General features: G+C 38.3%; 1 protein-coding gene across 1 annotated transcript in view; it reads right to left on the bottom strand.

Moving 5' to 3' along the window:
* Positions 1-2,193: 2,193 nt before the first annotated feature.
* NLK (nemo like kinase) overlaps positions 2,194-20,559 on the bottom strand; it is a 168,367-nt gene continuing 150,001 nt past the window's right edge. The window contains exons 8-11 of the mRNA XM_070562686.1: positions 14,189-14,275; positions 7,125-7,323; positions 6,097-6,190; positions 2,194-3,980 (exon numbers count right to left, since the gene is read on the bottom strand). Coding sequence (XP_070418787.1) covers positions 3,926-3,980; positions 6,097-6,190; positions 7,125-7,323; positions 14,189-14,275 — 435 coding nt within the window. The 3' untranslated portion in view covers positions 2,194-3,925. The remainder of the gene's footprint in view (positions 3,981-6,096; positions 6,191-7,124; positions 7,324-14,188; positions 14,276-20,559) is intronic.

Genomic DNA, 20,559 nt, shown 5'->3' with positions numbered 1-20,559 from the left:
GAGGCCCAGGCCCAGGATCGAGGGGCAGGGAGCAGACGGAGTACTCTAACCCAGGTCATTCTCTTCCATCTCACCTGCCAAAAAGGGAAAACCTGGTGCTGTGTTGTCAAGACCACCCTGGCACGGGCCCTAACCTGCTGTGAAGAGAGGGAGCTACGGCCTGGGCCAGCTCACGACTCTGCCCCCCTCACCCCAAAGCAAACTCACAACTCCTTTCCCTTCCGCGATTCCTCATGAAACACTAAAAACAGCCCTAGGTAGTGAAGCCTCAACCATTTTGGTAGTCTAGGAAGGAAAAAAAGAGCCAGTGGGAAAAGTGAGAATGATTTAATAATAATAATAAAGTTGAGGGGGGAAGATTAATTTCATTTTTGACATGTCTGAGGTGCCCATAAGATACTCAAGATGAAATTTCTAATAGGCACCTAGTAGAAAAGCTTGGGTATATAGGTAAGAGGTTTGGGGTCATTCTCTTATGGTCATTGAGGACATGAGGGTAGACGACATCACAAGAAGAGTCCAGCAGCAGATCTCAATCTTGGCTGCACACTGGAATCAACTAGAGAACTTAAAAAAAACATCAACACAAAACTGATGCCTGACCTTGCCTCTAGAGATTCTGATTTAATTGGTCTGGGTGCAGCCTAGGCACTGGGATTTCTGAAAGTTCTCCAGGTGCTTCTACCAAGTAGCCAAGTCAAGAGCCCCTGGCTTTAAGAGTAGGAAGAGAACCCGGGCTTGATCCCCAGCCCAGGGAACACAAACACGTGAGGATTAAGCAGAGGAAGCCTGTAAGGAAGAGTTGCGGCTCAAAAAAAAGGGGAGAAAAACAGAGTGGTGTTACAGAAGCCACGGAAAGACCACAGAAGGAAGGAGAGGTGGAAAGTCAAACACTGGAGAGAAGACTGTGTCCATCTCCTGCCACGCTAGCTAGACGCTACCAGAGTATAGTAGGAATCAGACCCCCAAAAGGTGCCTTAATTTCAAAATTCATGCAAATTTTGCATTCTAATCTTTAGTAAATTTTTATTTTAATATAAAAGTAATATTTTAAATGATATACCATAGAGGAAAAACAAAATAAAAATCCCAACCCTTACGAGCCATCACAGGAGATTATCTTCTGGGTTCTCATACTTCAACTGCAAACTGCAGTTGACCCCAGCCCCAATTTACCCATCTGTACTGACTCCACTGGCTGTAGAAATTTCACACTTTTGCAATTATCAACAATTTTAAATAAAAATATAAGGCACAAACACACACCTTGGTTAGCTGAGCAGGTTTAAGTGGGAACAGGTCAATATATTTTTTCTAACGTTTATCTGTGATGAACTTAAGTTTCAAAGTGTTATATGAGCAAATCATAATGCTCTCTTCTAAGTGATGAAAGCCAGCTTTCTTATTTAAGCATTATTCATATTAATAAGGCTTCCTTGTAAGTAATTCCTGCACTTAATAGGTATTCTAAGTGCAAGTTTGTGCAAAGTTTGTTGGATAAATAAACTAATATGAGTATTTGTATTAATTTATACGAGTTAGAACAGTCAACTCCCCCCAAGTCAAGGGAAAAATAAGTGCATTCATTTTGCTAAATCAAGAAAAGATAGGGAGAAGTACATGCCATCTACAAACCCAAGAGCAATGTAGCTTTGACCAGCCTCAGGGAAAGTGTCCTGAAGTTAGGCAGCCGGGTGTCAGGTGTTAATTACACCACCACGCAGCTGGGACTTCTTCTTCAGCCGGAAGTACCTTTGGACTGCCAGGAGCAGGAGGCAGAAAGGAAGAGGAGGGAGGGGATCAAGTCCCCTCAGCAGTCTGTTTTATCCAGAGCAGTCCATTTTTATTTGTTTAATATATTGGACTCCAATATATTGGAGTTTGATTTCAGGTGAAAATAGGGTTCTTTGCTTAAAAAAAGTTTGAAAAACACTGTATTAGACTCTAAGGTCTGGGAAGACTTTCAAATTGTATGTATTTAAATCACAATGTCTTTGATATTGGTTAATTAAGTTTTCAATATGTTTGGCAATCTAAAGTTTCTGGGAAGATTTTAAAAACCACAACTAGTTTCCTCAAAGATCAAAATAGAAATATAAACAGGAAGTGTCTCAAAACTTTGCAAATCCAGAATACAAGCTATGCTGAAGAGAAAACAAAGGGAAGGAATTCAAATAAAACAGATGACACATCTTTTTCAAATGTCACATTTAATGTTTTCACCACTGTACTTCAAATCTACATTGTACAAAGTGACCAGTAAGTGTGCCACGGTAATTGACCAACCTCTGAGATTGTACCTTTCACACCAGTGTCTTCTTGGGCTCTTTTGATACTAAACACGTTTCTCATTCAAGTGAATTGAAATGCTTCAGTTGGGTTGATTCTCAGGAGCCTCATAAAAAAAAAACAAAGATATTGCACCATCTTTGTTTAGTAATTCAATGTTTGTTTCTTTCACAGCAAATAATTACTTCATTGAAGTTAAAACTTCCAAACATAACTTATTAATAGTCTTCAAATTCAGCTCAGATCACTCAAGATGAAAATACTCTGCTAAATACAGATAACTTACAATAACTTTAACAGTTAATTGTCCATAACACACACCAAGGTTTTTTCCTAGACCAATTTTAAGACGATCCATTAGTATTCCTTGTACAGGTGAAAAACGATCTTCAATTTTCTTGACTTTTTATTTTTAATATAAAAGTTGGAAGGGACATTCAAGTTTCAAGTCTCCACATTGAACTTAAAAAAAAAAATAGTCATCATCAGCATGTGGAGGTAAACAAGCCAAGTTGTATAACTCCAGGAGGTAGAGGCCTTCAATTTGTATTCATATATACATATGCACAGAAGAATTCAGTGTTCCAACAGAAAAAAGAATTTGTCAAAAAGTAATAAGTTATTTACTACTGTGACATTTCAAGACTCCCACAGCTTTGCCTAAGGACACAAACACATTTGACATAATTCCCTATGTGCCTTTTTTTGTGGCTTTAAAATTTTTTTAAATTTGTTTTTGTATTTTATTTATTTATTTTTTACTGTCCAGTGCAGGAAAAGTCTCACAAAATTTCACAGACCTAAAATGTGCAAGCTAGTTCTCTCTCTATACAGCAATGTTGGAATTCTTTTGAAATTAGCCCAGAAATGAATTATTTACACACATGAAAGATGCATGCTTGGGGGTTCTTTTATGTAAGAAAGAGCAGAAAAACTTCTAATAAAAATAGATTAAATATATATATATATATTTATACTGGGTAAGGAAAACAGAAGTTTAGTCTCTCCTAGTCACAAACTCATTCTCTCTACCCACAACATTGGATTTTAGACAGCACACATCACCGTCACGGCTCTAATGAGAAGCTAATTAGAGGGCTTGATCCTTAGGTGGCATGCCCCTCTCCCTCCCCCCGAGGTGCAGCCACGATCAGCTCACGTGGCTCCATGATTGGTCGCAGGCAAGGTTTCTAGATTCTTTCATTTTAGAAAACCCCAAATTTTCAGGAATGGCTCAAATATCAAAATGTATGACTGTCCTTTGTGTGTGTGTGTGTGTGAACAATCTCACTTCATTTTAAAAAAGAAAAACAAAACAAAACAAAAACACAAAAACCCAAACTCCCAAATTTGGTTCAATTCTTTTGTTCTGAGGTGAGCCATAACAGCTGCACTAAATTCATAAAACATGTGCAACTCTGGGTAAAATATTTTTCTTCTAAAAGCACAACCACTTTACAAGATTAAAAGTCTAGTAACATTTCTAAATATTATTCATATCATACAAGTAGTGGTTGTTAATTTAAAACTTCATTAGTAAAATTACAGTACAAGCATGATTAACCTCCAGAATTGCAAATCCCAGACTCCAGTGGAAAGCTACATTACATCTTCAGTAGTACATTATCTTCCACCGTCACTCCCACACCAGAGGAGATGGGGGCATCTCAGACGGCTGAGCAACAGTGGAACTGGAAGAAAATGGAGACATGGTGAAATCAGCTGTTAACACCACAAACGGCAAAAGGGCAAGTCACTGTGCCTGTTTTGCTCTCTTCCTTTAAAAAAAATTGTAAAGTCCATTTCTGGATTTTTATTTGCTTCTTTTAGCTTCTCTAAAGCTGCATTTGTTCCAAATTGTTCGCTTAAGGACCTGTATCTATAGGGAGGCAATATGGTACAGTGGCTAATATGTGGGCTGGAAAACATGTCATTACTAGTTGTGTGACACCGAGCAAATTCCTTCATCTTTTCTCTTTTGGAAAGGGATAGATAATGCTATCCACCTCAGAGGATACTGTGATTAACAAATGAGATAATGTATGGAAAGTGCTTTCCACAGTGCCTACTTCATAATATAAAGTAATGGTAGCTATTAGTAATAATAATGTCTATAACCAGTCAGGAAAGTAACCTTAAAGGATGCAGAATTATCCATTTAAAAGTAGCCTCTCAAAATACAGTGACTTTAAGTGGGGATCTATTTTGAATGAGCCTCATAAGCATCCTTGTATCAAGTATTAGGTAATGGATAATCATTTAGCACTTGTTACCCACAGATTTATTCTACTGGTTATTTCCCATATCTGTCTAATGGTGCAACCAGATTCCAGACTTGAGGGTGTGTGTGTGGAACTGCTTTGCTTCCCGAGGGCCCAGGATACTGAACAACCTGCACCTGAAAGGTGTAAAACACCTGACTGACTACATCACTGACTCTTACGGGGAAAATGTTCAAACACAATAATTTTAAACTGGAGAAGGAAAAGTGCAAATTAATTCCTTCTTTCTACAGAAAAATACATGAAAGAAATGACAGTCACCCTGGTTTAAAAAATTCTAAACAAAAATTTTTGACTTTAGTTCAATAAATTCAATCAACTTCAATATCACGTCAAAGCCAATTACAAGAGAAGTGAGAGGAAGGGAAAGAGAAGCAGGGAGAAGAGGGAAAAAGGAAAGGGAGAAAGGAAGGTGGGGAAGAAAGGAGGGAGAGGCTTCTCAGATCCAAATCCACCCTTTGTGTTGCTTTGTGATCCCGGAGCGAAACCCTGTTCACACTTCTCCTTTGCCACCTGGCTTGATGTTAGCCTTTGTCACCAGAGGGCGCTGGAAGGGCACTGCAGGGCCGCAGCACTAGGAAGCGACTTCCCTTCCTGGTTCTGGTGTGCTTTTCTCCTGGAAGGCCTAGCTTTGGTCTACCCAAACTTTCTGGCAAGTTTTTCTGCAACTGAGCAGGCCTCTTTGATGGACCAGCTCTGTCCACACCTTTCGGAAAGTTTCTTCACCATCTTCACGCTGTGTGTTCCTGTGGCAATTACATCCTCTCTAAACCTTATGAGCCTTGGGTGGAGGGGTCTCCTCTAAGTTCTTAATTTCTTCCTTGTTGATTCTGCCTCAGTCTAGAGAGAGTACCTGCTTTCTGCATTTGCTACTTTAGGATCCTTCAGAATCCTCTTTCATGCCTTTTAGTAGTTAACCATCTTTTCCTAGTTAATGTTTCTTGTTATTAAATTTTCCCTGCTTATATTACTGGGTGTGTTTTTTCCCTCCTGACTGGACCTTGAGTGATACAGGGAGTTAGGGAAAAAGAAATCAAGAAGGAAAGGACAAAGAGAGACAGAGAACGAGGCTTGCTAGGTTCCGAAGTTGGTTCCTGGCTCTTTAACCACTAAGCCTGCTGGTTTCTCCTCTGAGTAGGACACACCAGCAGCCCACCTATGAAAAATACTTTTCTTGCTTGGTGGTGGGGATGGCAGTGGGAACCAAGATGAACATGTCTAACTCTAGGACAGTGGCTGCCACACTGATGCTCAGGAAGATCCCCATGTACATGTCAGGCAGCACAATGGTCATTGAAGGAAAAACTGCCAAAGCAACCACAGTGAATTGACGCCAGTGTAAAAACTAATGCTTAGATTTTTAATATGCTTTTGATTAAAGCCAAAGCTCAAAACAGAAACTTTGTGTTGGGTCTTTTATCTATGTTATCTAATCTAAATAAAAACAGAAATATGCTGAATAACAAAATCACAATGGCATCCTTTAATTCTAACTAGAAAGTTAGAATTACATACTTATAGTTACCTAATAAAGCTCTTAAAAGCAGCAGACTGAGGGTTGATGCAGAGAGGCACTCTGTTTCCTTTCTGCTGTTCCAAAATGAACTGGTGAATAATTTCTGTGGAGAAAACAAACAGCATACAACCCATGCCAATTTGTAGGCCTGGGAGCAGAGGATTCTCAGCTAACTCTAGCCAGCATCTGAACAGCATTTCCTACTAGTTTAGTTCAATCAAACACACACACCATTTAACAGGCAGAATCCAGCGGAACTTGCCCGAAACCAACATGACCATCGCTGCTAAACACAGGAAAAAACCCCCAAAGTGGCATTACATGGGTTGGAAACCCCATCAGGAGGAGGGGTAAAATGGTCTATAAATTTGAGAGTGACTGCACAGAGTTGGCATTATGAGTGAACTCTTCTAAAACTGGTAATTATGGTCTTTTTGAAAATCACTTAAAAAACCTCAGTTGGTGTCAGGTCCATTGTTTTGGGCTGGTTACTTTGGGGACTACTCTCCTTTCTAAAATGTCCTAGAGCAGACACTAAAATCATTCAGAATTCTGGATGTCATTAACCCCCAGCCCCACCCCACAGGAGATCATGTCGGGAAATTTCACAAGTAGACTATCAGAAATTCTCTTCTATTTTACCATCCAAGGAATGATTCCCTTAGTGGATGTTTATCCTTTTTTAAACTTTGCATGTTATATAAAAAAGAAGTCCAATATATTTCATTCAATGAAATCACACTGAGTGAATACATATTAAATACAGAGTCACACTCACTAAATAAGTCAGCTTTGAAAACAAGAAAACATCCATTTCTCTGCCTGACCTTCCCCTTGGATGTAATATTAAATCAGCATTTTTATAATATGCATAGCTTTCTTGGCATATGTGCCCTGGACAAACAGCTAGGTGCAAGCTTGTAAAATAAAAAAACAGAGGAGCTTTGGTCACCATCCAGATCTCAGCTTTTCACTGCCTCTTAATGGAAAACGTTACTAGTTGTCCTGTCTGGCTGAAGGCCAAAAAAGATACTCACCTTTAACCTGTCGAACAGAACTGAGGTTCTTCTCAAAAGTGTCATCAAATTTGGGATTGGTGACAGGCTCAAAGTCACTGGTATAAACTCTTCCAGTAGAGGTGGAAAAGCAACATTTACACATACACGTGTGATATCGTAGTCGCCCTTCATCTAGGTAGGGGTGGGCTAAGGCATCCTTAGCGGATATTCTTTTGGACTGAAATCAAATTTAGAGACCAGCACATCAACACTACAGATAAACATGACTGTCCGCACAGGATCTTTCACAAGACATAGTAACAGTTTTACACAGTTTACACTTAATTTACAGTACACCCTGTATAAAGAGGGATAATTGAATTTGGAGGTGGGTAATGTAACAGTAGAGGAAGGATATGACTTAGGACAACAAACTACTGTTACAATCCCCCGTACGCCACCATGAAGCACTTAGAAGTGAGTTTCTGTTAAGATTCCGAGAAGTTCCTACCTTGAAACAGATGTCTGCAGGCTCAGAAATGACCAATATCATGACGTTTAAATCTGTAATGCTTTGGAGGGGATAAGTTTACATTTTCAATAACACTTATATTTTCTAAATATGTCTCAGTATTTAGAAGAGATGTGATCATGGCTGCAATTTTACGAGGCAGCCTGAATCTTTTATTCTCTTAGAATACCAAATCAACTTAGGGCAAAAGCTTGTCTGCAAGCTGCTGGAGTTAGGCAGCAGGGAAAGGTCTGAATGCCATGTTTTGATACCCAGCTCAGTTTGAATATCAGCAGCCTGTGGTTTTCTGGCACTTCAGATCAGAATACTTAATATACTAGTTTCAGGTTTACATAAACTCTTATACTTATTTCTCCATTAAAAAAAAAAGAAAAAAACCTGTCCCTCCTTTTAGCTCAGTGAACACATAAGTATTACTGAGACAAGGTAGATTTTAAAGGATTTAAGGATGGACTCAACAGTAGCGAGTAGAACAAAAACTGACACTTTGCCCTGCTTCCAATATGATCAAGCACTTCACATAACACAATTTAAAACGAGAAAACCATTTTGCACTCAAATAAACCAAAAATAACTAGATCATCCCGACTGGTTCTGGTCCCCTAAATAATAAAATGCTAAGTATTTCCCATAAACCTGGATTCCCTAAAAACATTTTTATCTCTGATTTTTTGCAATGCTGATGTTAAAAGGCATGTCATGACCTTACAGGATATGGTAATCACAAAAGAAAGCTGCTGTTTATCCACCACGAGGAGACAAATGTAGACTTGACAACCCTGGTTTTGTTCTTTTCGCTACTTGTCATGTTTTGTATTTGGTGATCCAGCTCTTCTGAAGTCTGACTCACTGGTACTCTTAGCAAGTAAACTCTTTCTTTTTTTCTAAATGAGTGCAGCTATTCTGGAGGTTCCACTGGGATAAAGGTGTACTGTCAGAACCAAGAGAAACAAGCTGGCTGACAGTGCACCTTGCTCAGGCCTCGACCCCTCTGAGATCTCAGCATCCCTGGCCAGTCTCCCAGCGGGACCGAGCTCTTGAGCCTCTGCATACTAAATCTGGTTCCTGGCCAAGTCTGCTTCTGTTTCTGATTGGCATGGCTGAGCGTGTCCACACAGGTGGCAGCAGTGATTGAATGTGGGTTTTAATTTTATCATCTGACCATTAAGTAATTTCTTCCAGGTGGCAGATGTCAGGAACTGGGTCCCTGTCAGCTGCCACCAGCAGCTGGAATCTGGTTTTCCTGTTGGTCTTTTTTCCTTGTCTTTGGATTCTGATATTTCCTGAAATTTGAGAATGCAGGGTTGAAAAGATTTTGGTATTTTCCCATCTATTGATAGCATGCTCTGTTTGTATGTTCTGTGTGCAACTATATATGGGGTCCTCTAAAAGCATCTTGCCTAAGAGAAGCCTTTAAACAAAAAGTAAACCAAATCCCTAGCATGTAATGATCAACTGTGATTTCCCTAAACAAATTAATGTCTCTTTAGGACATGTTAAACAAGGCTAAAGAAGGGAGACTGTCATTTTGTAAGGGGTATGAACACTGAAAAGAAAAAACTGTCCTGCTAAAATGAGAAAGAAATCACAAAATTACCCAAATTTTCAACAATAATGTTCTTTTGAAGAAACTAACAGTGCTTAATTATGTCCTATATATCTCAATTACATATCGTACATATCTTGTTTCTTTGATCAACATTTGTAATAGATATGAACATTTGTTTCTATCCTAGAGTTTGTTGCTTCATTGAAATTGGCTCTTCTAGTTTTTTCGTTCTGTTTTTTTGGTGAGGAAGATTGGCCCTGAGCTAACATCTGTTGCCAAACTCCCTCCTTTTGCTTGAGGAAGACTGTCCCTGAGCTAATATCTGTGCCAATCTTCCTCTATTTTGTATGTGGGTTGCTGCCATAGCATGGCTTGACGAGTGGTGTGTAGGCCTGTCCCCAGGATCCTAACCCATGAACCCTGGACCACCAAAGTGGACATGTGAAGCCAACCATTACGCCACTGGGCCAGCCTCTGGCTCTTCTAGTTTTGAATAAGGATTGATAAAATTTTCCACTTTAGAAATATGAAGTAATTCTAAGTAAACAAATTGATGTACTCTGTATACTTCTGACAGGAGTTAATACATCCTATTATGAGATTTCTAAAAATCAAATGGAGCAAACTCCTATTCCAATTAGCTTTTAGAAACAATATTAACACATTTTAAAGACATACAAAGGAATGGAAAGATTTTAGAAACATTATTCTTCCTTATGTATTAAATATGTTGGCACTTTAGAAATTCTTTCTTGCTTAAGTTGTAAATCAAAGATTAAAAAAGCTTTAACTGTGAGTTAAAATAATAGTCTTGGTTACTAGATTATAAAGTAAGCAGCGAAATATTTCTCTTAAACAACTTGAAAGTTTTAATATCTGGTATATAATTGTATGAGATAAGGAGGTCATGCGATAGTCCTATGCAAGATGACTCATTGGACATATCAGTCTGAGTTAATAGTTATAAAAATTTAAAACATCTCTGTTTTCTTCCTGATTTTACTGCCATGCACAAAGAATGCTAGCACAATATTCTAGTTTATACAAAGTTTAGGTTTGTTTTCTCACAAAAAGCCTAGTCATTTTGAATTTGATTTTTTTTCCTACTGTTTTTGCCAATCAGATAAACAAACTAGTATCATTTGTCTAAGATTATGGAAGTGCAAAATTGTGTTCAACTAAATTAGATGAATGACAATAGGTAATGTGTTTCTAAAAAGAAGTTAGTTTTTGGAATGCTACAAATGATAAGGACTTGATGTGTCAACTTAAATTTTAATCTCCTGATTCTTAGTTAACATTAAGACCTTACTAATATTAATTTGAGTTAATAACAGTCTTTGGATACCTGGACAACATAATTTTAATATACTTAGGCTCTTCATTAATACATTATAGAGTAGTCATCAATAAACAGTTAAAAAAGATGGGCAAGGGGCCAGCCTGGTGACGCAGTGGTTAAGTTTGCACGTTCCGCTTGGGCAGCCCAGAGTTCACCAGTTCGGATCCTAGGTGCGGACATGGCACCACTTGTCAAGCCATGCTGTGGCAGGTGTCCCACATATAAAGTAGAGGAAGGTGGGCATGGATGTTAGCTCAGGGCTAATCTTCCTCAAAAAAAAAAAAAGGTGCAAATACCTTTAGGTTAAAGTACATATGTATTTTTTTAAAGAATGTAAAAGAATGTGTAATGGTAGGAAGATGTGTATGCAAGATAACATATATATATATTTTTTAAAGATTGGCCCTGGGCTAACATCTCTTGCCAATCTTCCTTTATTTATTTATTTATTTAAAGTGGGAGGACATTTTATTTTATTTTATTTTATTTTTTTAAAGATTTATTTTTTTTCCTTTTTCTCCCCAAAGCCCCCTGGTACATAGTTGTATATTCTTCGTTGTAGGTCCTTCTAATTGTGGCATGTGGGACGCTGCCTCAGCGTGGTCTGCTGAGCAGTGCCATGTCCGTGCCCAGGATTCGAACCAACGAAACACTGGGCCACCTGCAGCACAGCACGTGAACTTAACCACTCGGCCACGGGGCCAGCCCCAATCTTCCTTTATTTATTGATTTCTTTTCCTTCTCCCCAAAGCTCCCCAGTACATAGTTCTATACTCTAGTTGTAGGTCCTTCTGGTTGTGCTATGCGGGATGCCGCCTCAGCATGGCTTGATGAATAATGCTAGGTCTGCACCCAGGATCCGAATCAGTGAAACCCTGGGCGGCTGAAGCAGAGCACGCAAACTTAACCCCTCAGCCACAGGGCTGGACCCAACAGATGTGTTTTTATTTGTCAAAAGAAAAAAGTGAATAATTCTGTATAAATTCCTAATAGCTATTGTTGTGCTTTAAAAATATTGCTTGTAGGGGCCGGCCTGTTTGCACCGTGGTTAGATTCACATGCTCTCCTTTGGCAGCCTGGAGATTGCTGGTTCGGATCCCAGGTGTGGACCTATGCACCACTCATCAAGCCATGCTGTGGCAGGCATCCCACATATCAAGTAGAGGAAGATGGGCATGGATGTTAGCTCAGGGCTAATCTTCCTCAAAATAAATAAATAAATAAAATAAAATAGAATAAAAATAAAAATAAAAATATTGCTTGTAACTATTTATTGCCTTTAGATAAATTAAGATCTTTGGAGATTTGTTTACTGTCTTCACTACTTTGAGGTAATAGTTAATTCCATCTTTACAAATTGATTATTTATTATATCCCGTCCTTTCCAATATTGTTGATGTTATTATAATAAAAGAACCAGAGCCCTTTAATCTTATCATCCTCTGGTGGTTTCTGCTTCTTCCTTATATTTGCCTAAAGGCTTCTGCCACAATCTAAAGGTCAGGAAATAGTTCTTCTGTAAGAACCACCACGAGGGCCCCGGTAAACCACTGTGGTCAGGTACTCCTGACTATCGTCTTCAGGTTATAAACTGATGGTATAGCTGATACCGTGCCCACAGATGGCCACCTCTTAGACTGAGTAACTGCGGCAGGATTTCCAGGAATGTTTCAGTCCAGGAGCAGACACATGGCAATAGACTGCTTAACCCAAGATCAACAAAATAAGAATTAATTGATTACCTCAGACTAAATGGATAAATAAACTGATTTAATTATGGTTAATATTCTATTTTTAACAGATATTTTAAAAAACCCACAAAATTCATTTCTTTCTTCTTAATAAATAACTCTCAATTTTAACAGGTTTTAAAACCAGAATGACACACTCCTTAAAAATGCTATCTATTTCTAACTGAACCCTCAGAACTGGAAAGAAAAGAATTCTTAATATCAATCATAAACAAATAAAGCATCAGGCCAATTTAAAAATAATAATTCTGTAAAAAAATAACATATTGGTTGGCCTTGTTCTACAACACAATGATAAAAATGGTTAAATATTACGTAGTGTGCTTTACTAAATTCTTCCTTTTTTTAAAATGACCATGTAGTTATCTATATAGATTCAGTAAGAATCCATACCTCCTTCTTATAGATAAATCTAATTTGTAACTATGACCACACCGAAAGTTTCATTTAATTAGGCATGACAATTAAGGGATAAGGACTTCATTTCACGTGTAGAACTGACACCTAAAAGGCCTCCCAGGAACCCGCTTGGTATCCGCTCTACGGCTTAGGCAATTCCAGCCTCAGGGCTGTAAACACTATGAGCTCCTGGCAGGTCAGGAGCATTAATAAACATGGGATCTCAGAGAAAGAGGATACCTTACAGCTATAAGTCCTACAGGTAAAATCTGGTACAGGTGAGTCACATGGTTCTTGGTTCCTAATCTCAATAGAACTAATAAAGAGAATAACATATTTCTGACACTCAAAAGTAAATGTTAACCTCAGGGTCTTTACAAAATCCTCTCAGAGCAGACAGAAATTACCTCTGAAGCTTGAAGTTCTCTAGTTTTGTTAAGGATACAAACGCCTTTATATATTAATCAACATCTCTTATTAACTATGTAGATAAACTTGCTGAACAAAAGATCAAACTAAGACACTAATCACTAGCTCATGGAGAAAGTTATGTGGCTGAAACTGTCCTTAATGGCAGGAACGTGACCACAAGGAGGGACTGTGGAAGCAAGAACTGCCACTTTGTCTTGCTTCTTGTATCACTAAGCACCTCACATGCCAAAGTAAACAAAGGAAAACAAAAAATAAACACTAAACAAACAAAAAGTCCACTTTGTCCTCTGGAATGTAACAAAAAAAACTTGGTCACTCTCATTGGTTCTGGTCGCCCAAATAATAAAACCTTGACTATTTCTCACAAACCTGGACTCCCTAACAAAACATTTTTATCCCAAATCCTAGTTATGCTGATGTCTGAAGACAGTTCTCATCTTTGTGGATTTGATAATCATTTGAGAAAGCTGCTGTTTTCTAATCATGAACAGAACAACGTAAACTTAATAACTGGTAATTTTACAAGTTTTCTCTCCCTTTAAATACCTGTTGTGTTTTTATTTGGTGACTTCCTTGTATTCTCAGCAAATAAAATTTCCCTTTCTAAATGCTTCCAGTTTTGAGTCGTCTTTGACAACAGTTATTGGCACACACATGAATAATAAATATTCTTTGGATGAAAAAGTAAATGAAGAGCTGAACTTTGTCTCAGAAGAGCCAAGTCTAGAAATGGCATTTGCAAAAGCTACCATCTCAACAACCCAAAGAGTAAACATTTCCTTATGCAATATAATGGGCAGGCTTTTGCAAATAATGTTAAAAATTTTTTTCTCCTGATTTAACTTAGTGACAAACTCCTTTTACAAATATCAAGATAAACAGGATGGTACACTTCTTTCTCTCTCTTCACCTAGACACTTATGTGTTAATAATCAAACTTCTATGCGATGAGTGAGCATGATACACATGAACTGGGGATTGAAGTTTCTTTTGAAAAGTCATTATTTACATTGCCCATCTATTCAAAGCCAGGATATTTTTCTTAGAACACATGTATTTTTAATTCATAAACAAATAACAAAAACAAACACTACTTACTGGATCAAAGACCAACATCCTGCAAAGGAGATGAACAGCTTCATGTGTAGCCTGGCTAGACAGGGTATAAAGTACAGGAAGAGATGGCTGTGAAAAAATAAAGAATTCACATATGTGAGTGAGTCTTTGTGTAAGCAGATATGGAATACAGCCAATTTATGACAAGGTAAGTACCCAGCTCAAAAGATGTTTGCAGATAAATCTAAACTCAAAAAGAATGCGTATTCCCTTCATTATCCAGTCTTCAAAAGCAACAGCTGTCATTGACTTCCAGTAGTATATTTTATATTGCATGATGACCCATTGTCGGTCAGAGCACAGAAGAGCCTATGAAAAATGAAATCTAATCCCATAAATATGGAGCTCCTGTTAGCCTTATGTTGTAAATGCTCTGGCAAGAAGGGAAGACCAAACATGCCTAGGGGTGGGAGAAAAGATTTAAAAGCTTGGCCACAGGCAAAGTTAAACGTGTAAATTGTGCAAAGTAAGCATATGAACTATGTCTTGAGGCAACATTACCATAAAGTTGCTAAAACACTAGTCCTAAAGTAGCTATAGGATACTCAGGAATTTACAGAATCTTCTAAGAAAGTATGTCACTGCTTCTGCTGGTTCCACCTAGACTGCATATCTAACCCTCCTGCACTGTGGCAGTGAGATGGCTCTGAGGACCTGAGAAGCCGCAGAGCTTATACAGCTTGTTTCACTGCTCGGAGAGCCAGGGGCCAGAGCAAGTGACTGGCCTCACTGCTCGGTCTCCCCAACAGCAACACTAAAAGGTCTCCTTGTATCTCAATCACAGCCTCAGAATCCTGCTATGACAATTATTAATATCAAGTATTTTTACATATTTGCCTCCTTCCACCAAAGCCATATAGGGAAAACCAACAAGATCAGGAGGTTAATTATTCACTTTCAGAAAACCTGAAGTTGTCTTCAGGATCGAGGAGTAATAGAGGTAAGATGAGATGGGGGTTCTAGTTCACCAACTAATTAGATAAATTAACATGTGTGAATCTCAGTATCTTTACGTATAAAATGAGGTTGGACTACATGATCTCTGAAGTTTACCTTAGGTCTAAAGTTGTATGAGACTTGATAAGATTACTACAGATAAAAAGCATTATGTGCACGGAATCCATAGATAGTTGGCATTCAAATATTTGTTGACCAACTTGCTATTCCTTGGTACATTTATTTATTTATTTAAAGATTGGCAACTGAGCTAACAACTGTTGCCAATCTTCTTTTTTTTTTCTTTCTGCTTTTTCTCCTCAAATCCCCCGGTACATAGGTGTATATTTTAGTTGGGGGTCCTTCTAGTTGTGGCACGTGGGATGCTGCCTCAGCATGGCTTGATAAGTGGTGCCAAGCCTGCACCCAGGATCCGAACCAGCGAAACCCCGGGCCACTGCAGTGGAGCGCGCAAACTCAACCACTCGGCCATGGGGCCGGCCCCTCCTTGGTACATTTATATGTTTTCAGATAGAGAAGTTATTTCTTGTTAAAAATATGTAAGTCTATGGTAGCTCTGAAATTTCTGTATTAGTCAAGATAAAGGTATGTCTACAGAGACTGTGGGGAAGAGCTTCTTACTTAAGCTTAACTTACATATATTTTCCCAAAGAATTCTTTTATTGTGTAAAATGAAGTAATTTGATATTCTTGAAAGATGCTGATTCTTAGTTTGACTGTGAATAGCTGTCCTCTTTTTCACTGGCTTGTGTACGCTGGCAGCCAGATTCCAGTCAATTTATACTGACCAAAATGTCTCACCATAAACATTTTTTCCTTTCTACTCGCAAAGTGAATTTACCCCTCATGCTATTTTTGTGGTGGAGGTATGTTATAGCATAGGGAATGGAACTCTGGAATGAGTACTAGAAGATGTGAGTTCAAACTCCAACTTTGCCATCACCAGACTCGGGTAAGTAACTTGACCCTGGCTTTCTCATCTAGCAGAGTGCACCAATACAGCTCTGCCTACCTACCAACATCATTACTAATCATCTAACATCCACCAAATGTCAGGCCCTGGGCTAGGTGTTGGGGCAACAAAGACGAATAACATCTCTTTGGTAGGTGAGGAAAACATACAAACAAGTGGTTCTAGAGGCCAGTGAATGGAGGATAGAGAACAAATTAGAAAGCAAAATTTGTAAGAATTGAGGATAATGGGATATGGGATGGGGAGCTCGTGAAAATCAAATGAGTGGATGTTAAGGCTACCTGAGATTTAACCCCCCCCAAATTTTATCTTTCTTTACAGAAATACACTTCAACACATACACTAAAAATAAGGCAAGGCTTATTTAAAAATCTAGGCTTCATTTCAGTCTAGAACAGTCATATTATAGGCTTTCTCCTTGTCTGTCTTTATATGCATGCTAAAAAAGGCACAGAGAAAACAACAGTTCAGTCATGCCAATACTGCTGCAGAAAGATAACCATTAATAATTTAGTTTCTGGGCCAGCCCTGTGGCCGAGAGGTTAAGTTTGCACACTCTGCTTCGGCAGCCCAGGGTTTTGCTGGTTTGGATCCTGGGCACGGACATGGCACTGCTCAAGCCATGCTGAGGCAGCATCCTACATGGCACAACCAGAATATGCAACTATGTAGTGGGGGGGCTTTGGGGAGAAGAAGAAGAAGAAGAAGAAGAAGAAGAAGAAGAAGAAGAAAAGAAGATTGGCAACAGTTGTTAGCTCAGGTGCCCATCTTTAAAAATTTTAAAATAACAATAATAATTTAGTTCCTAGGATTGGCTCCACAGGAAAGATGCTGCATTTCTAATTCCATTTTCTTCCACTCTAATACACCAGCCATTATGGTTGGAACCAGTTGGGCCCAGGGTATCAGAATTAGACAAGAAGTTTATATTTTTCTTTTTCTGTTTTTAAAGATTGGCACCTGAGCTAACATCTGTTGCCAATCTTTTTATTTATTTTTCTTCTCCCCAAAGCCCCCTAGTACATAGATGTATCTTCTAGTTGTAGGTCCTTCTGGTTGTGCTATGTGGGATGCCACTTCAGCATGGCTTGGTGAGTGGTGCCATGTCCGCAGCCAGAATCTGAACTGGTGAAACCCTGGGCTGGTGAAGCAGAGTGTGGGAGCTTAACCACTGGGCCATGGAGTTGGCCCCAAGAAGTTTATATTTCTTATCAAGTGCAATTGAATCAATTTGAATAGGAGAAAATTAGAATGCTTAGAAATATGCCCTAAATATCTCCTTTGGAAAAAAGTTTTTGCCAATTCCTCCAACATTCACACACATTACCTTCCTCCTTTAAAATATACCAGTCCATTTTCTGTTGTTCTGCAAGTTTATAAGTCACTTAGCAATGCAGGAGTGAGTGAGTGCCAGTGCTGAAGCAGGAGGAGAGGAAGCGTTATAAAGAAAGCTGTTTCAATGACTGTGATGAACTGTCAGTGAAATGAAGCAATGATGAGCTTCTGGACTCGGGTGAGAGGCCCTAAATGACATGCCACAGTCATCAACAAGCCAACAGCAGAGTGCTGGTCACTGCAGTAGTTGGCCAGGCCGTGCAGGTCCTGTTAGATGTTCCTGTTAGTTTTCATCTGGCAGCAAAGAAGCTGTGATCATCAGTCAACAGAGTTAATTGAGTATGAACAATGCACAGCGTACTATAGTAAGCACTTTGGGGATATATAAAAGAAACCCCAACCTGAAAAATAAGAAATTTGAACTGAATGAACTAAGATACTCTGATTCTATTAACTGTAAGATAGGGTTCCTGCCAGGAGACAGGACTATTTTCACCTTAGTGAAAATATTTTATCTATTTCTACCACAATTAGCTGAGAACAATCTGAGGAAAAATGAAGAACTAAACCTTATAAGAGATGAACAAAAGAACTAAGGACTGATAATAGGCTTTTCAATCCTATCAACAGGTCAATGCCTCAACAAAAATCTACCTGAATAGATACTTGGGCCGTTGCAACAAAGATTCCCTTCATCCAAGATTTTGAGTTGTAGAAGAGACAAAAAAAAATACTGTACAGTGTTTTTGCCTGCCCAGCATTCCCTGACCTTTAGGGAACCACTCCCTTGTCACTTTCAAATCAAGTAGTTTGTCTGGGCTTGCTATCAGTCTCCCAACACCAAGGATGGGCACCTGACCCACGCCTGGCCAATCAAATGATATATTCCCCTGAGCAACATGACTGGATCCAGGATGGGCACAAGGTTTAGAACAGGTAAGGGACAGAGAATGGAATGGCTAACCCAACACATACCTCTAATACTCTTCTCCCTTATCTACTTTTATTATATGGGATAGAAAACACTTTTTTTTTAGTCTGTCTTGCTTTTGGGAGGCCACATATTACACAGTTCTGGATAATGACTTGTAAGCAAAAGTTTGCTAGGCATGCTTCTGGGAAAACTTTTGCTTTCTGGATAAAAGGGACAGATATTTCTAGTGCTCCCTCTTTCCTCCATTTTCTTGCTTTGAATGAGGATATGATCTCTGGACAAGCTACATCCATTTTGTGACCATGAAGTGCTAAGCAAGAGAGTATGAAGTCAACATTCTAAAGATGACAAAGCAGAAAGAAAGAAAGAAAATAACTAGATCCTTGATGACGTAATTGAGCTGCTATACCAGCTCTAGGCTGCCTACCTCTGAACTTCGTGATTCGACGAAAAAAATGAACTCCCATTTCTTTAAACCACTATAACCTAGATTTTCTATTACTCATCAAGAAACACGTTTCTAAGTGAATCAGAGACCTTCCAAATGTTTTTTCTGGATCTATTTGGGAAAGCTCTTTCCCAAAGGATTCATACGCTAGTCAAACATAGGCCTGGACTGCTGGTTCCACTTTTGCAAACACATAGGGGAAAGCCTGTCTGAAAATGAAACCAGTACACAGGAAAACAGAACAGAAAAGAGAGTCAGATTCCTGGCATGGAACATCACTTGACTGCCTGAATCCAACAGGGCCTGAAGTCAATTGTAGCTCAAGACTTTTCAGCTATATGAGCCACTAAGTTCTCTTTTTTGGCTTAAGTCAGTTTTAACTGAATTTCACTGGAAAGAGTCCTGACTGACACACCACATGGAAGTATGTATATTAATCAACTAATACAAGTAAGTTAATTTGAGGCAGTAATCTGTGACTTTAAGAAGATAGCCAATTAGGTTCTCCTTCTGCGTGTATATATATTTAAAAAGTCCCAGCAAACAATAGCACATATTTCTGTTTGTAAATATATGTAAATAAATGCATAGAAAAACATGCCTGAAAAGATATTATCAAATTAATCCAGGGGACTGGGATGGCATCAGAGGTAGAGAAGGATGACTAACTCTCTGTAAACTTCTTTTTACACGTACTCACATATTACTTGTGTATATACAAATGAAATTAAAAAACAAAAACAAAACAATCTGCTGTGAAGGTGTATGTGTCAGGCAGTGTATAGTGGCTGAGAACACAGGTTTTAGAATTAGAGAAATCTACTTTTGAGATCTGGCTTATGACCTTAAGCATATTATTTAACCTCTGTAACCCCTTATCTCCCATCTGTAAAAACAAACAATAAATGGTACATTATAGTGTCAGTCTAAGAAGTGGTTAGGACAATGACTAGTACACAGCAAACTTTTAACTATTGTTAGAAATGATTATTATAAGTAGTAAAGTGGTTATTTCCATCTAACTTTGAGTAGCTACTTAAATGGGAACTACTTGAAAGAAGCTTAGTTTTTCTTTTTATAGTCCAAACTCAAGAACTTGTATTAAAATTTTAGCAATCTAACTCCTATATTAAGTAATTTAGAATAAGTATATTAAGATACAGCTTGTCCCCTGAAGACCTCCAATTAGCTTAAGCAGCTTCACTGAGGATTACCAGGAGTCTTTTCTAAAAGTTAGAGGTTCTTTCTGTGTGCGTGCATTTTAATTTCATGTAATTAGTAATGTGTTATACATTCTGCCTTGTTCATAAGCTTAAAGAAAATTCATCTTAAATTTTTCTATAGGTTTTTGTAAAGAACTTTCATCATGGTAATACATAAAAAGGATCGAACCTTATCTAATGCCTTTTCTGCATCAATTGAGATAATCATGATTTTTCTCACTTAAAATGTCAAAGTATATTAATAGATTTTCTGCAGGTGAACCATCTTTGCATTCCTGGGATAAACCCCACCTGATCATAAGGATTATTTTTTTAAAAAATTATAAGCTATATCTATTATTTTAGAGTGATAACTTTGCTAATATTTATTAAATGTTTAGAATGCCAAACACTAGTCTATGCTCTCCTTACGTGCACTCTCTCTTCATCATTATAATAATTTAATGAGATAGGAACCATTTTTATTCCCATTTCACAGATGAA

The sequence above is a fragment of the Equus przewalskii genome, chromosome 10, assembly GCF_037783145.1.
Source record: "Equus przewalskii isolate Varuska chromosome 10, EquPr2, whole genome shotgun sequence".
Classification (NCBI taxonomy): domain Eukaryota; kingdom Metazoa; phylum Chordata; class Mammalia; order Perissodactyla; family Equidae; genus Equus; species Equus przewalskii.
The sequence above is the reverse complement of the archived record's forward strand: the minus strand, read 5'-3'. Positions and strand labels throughout refer to the sequence as shown.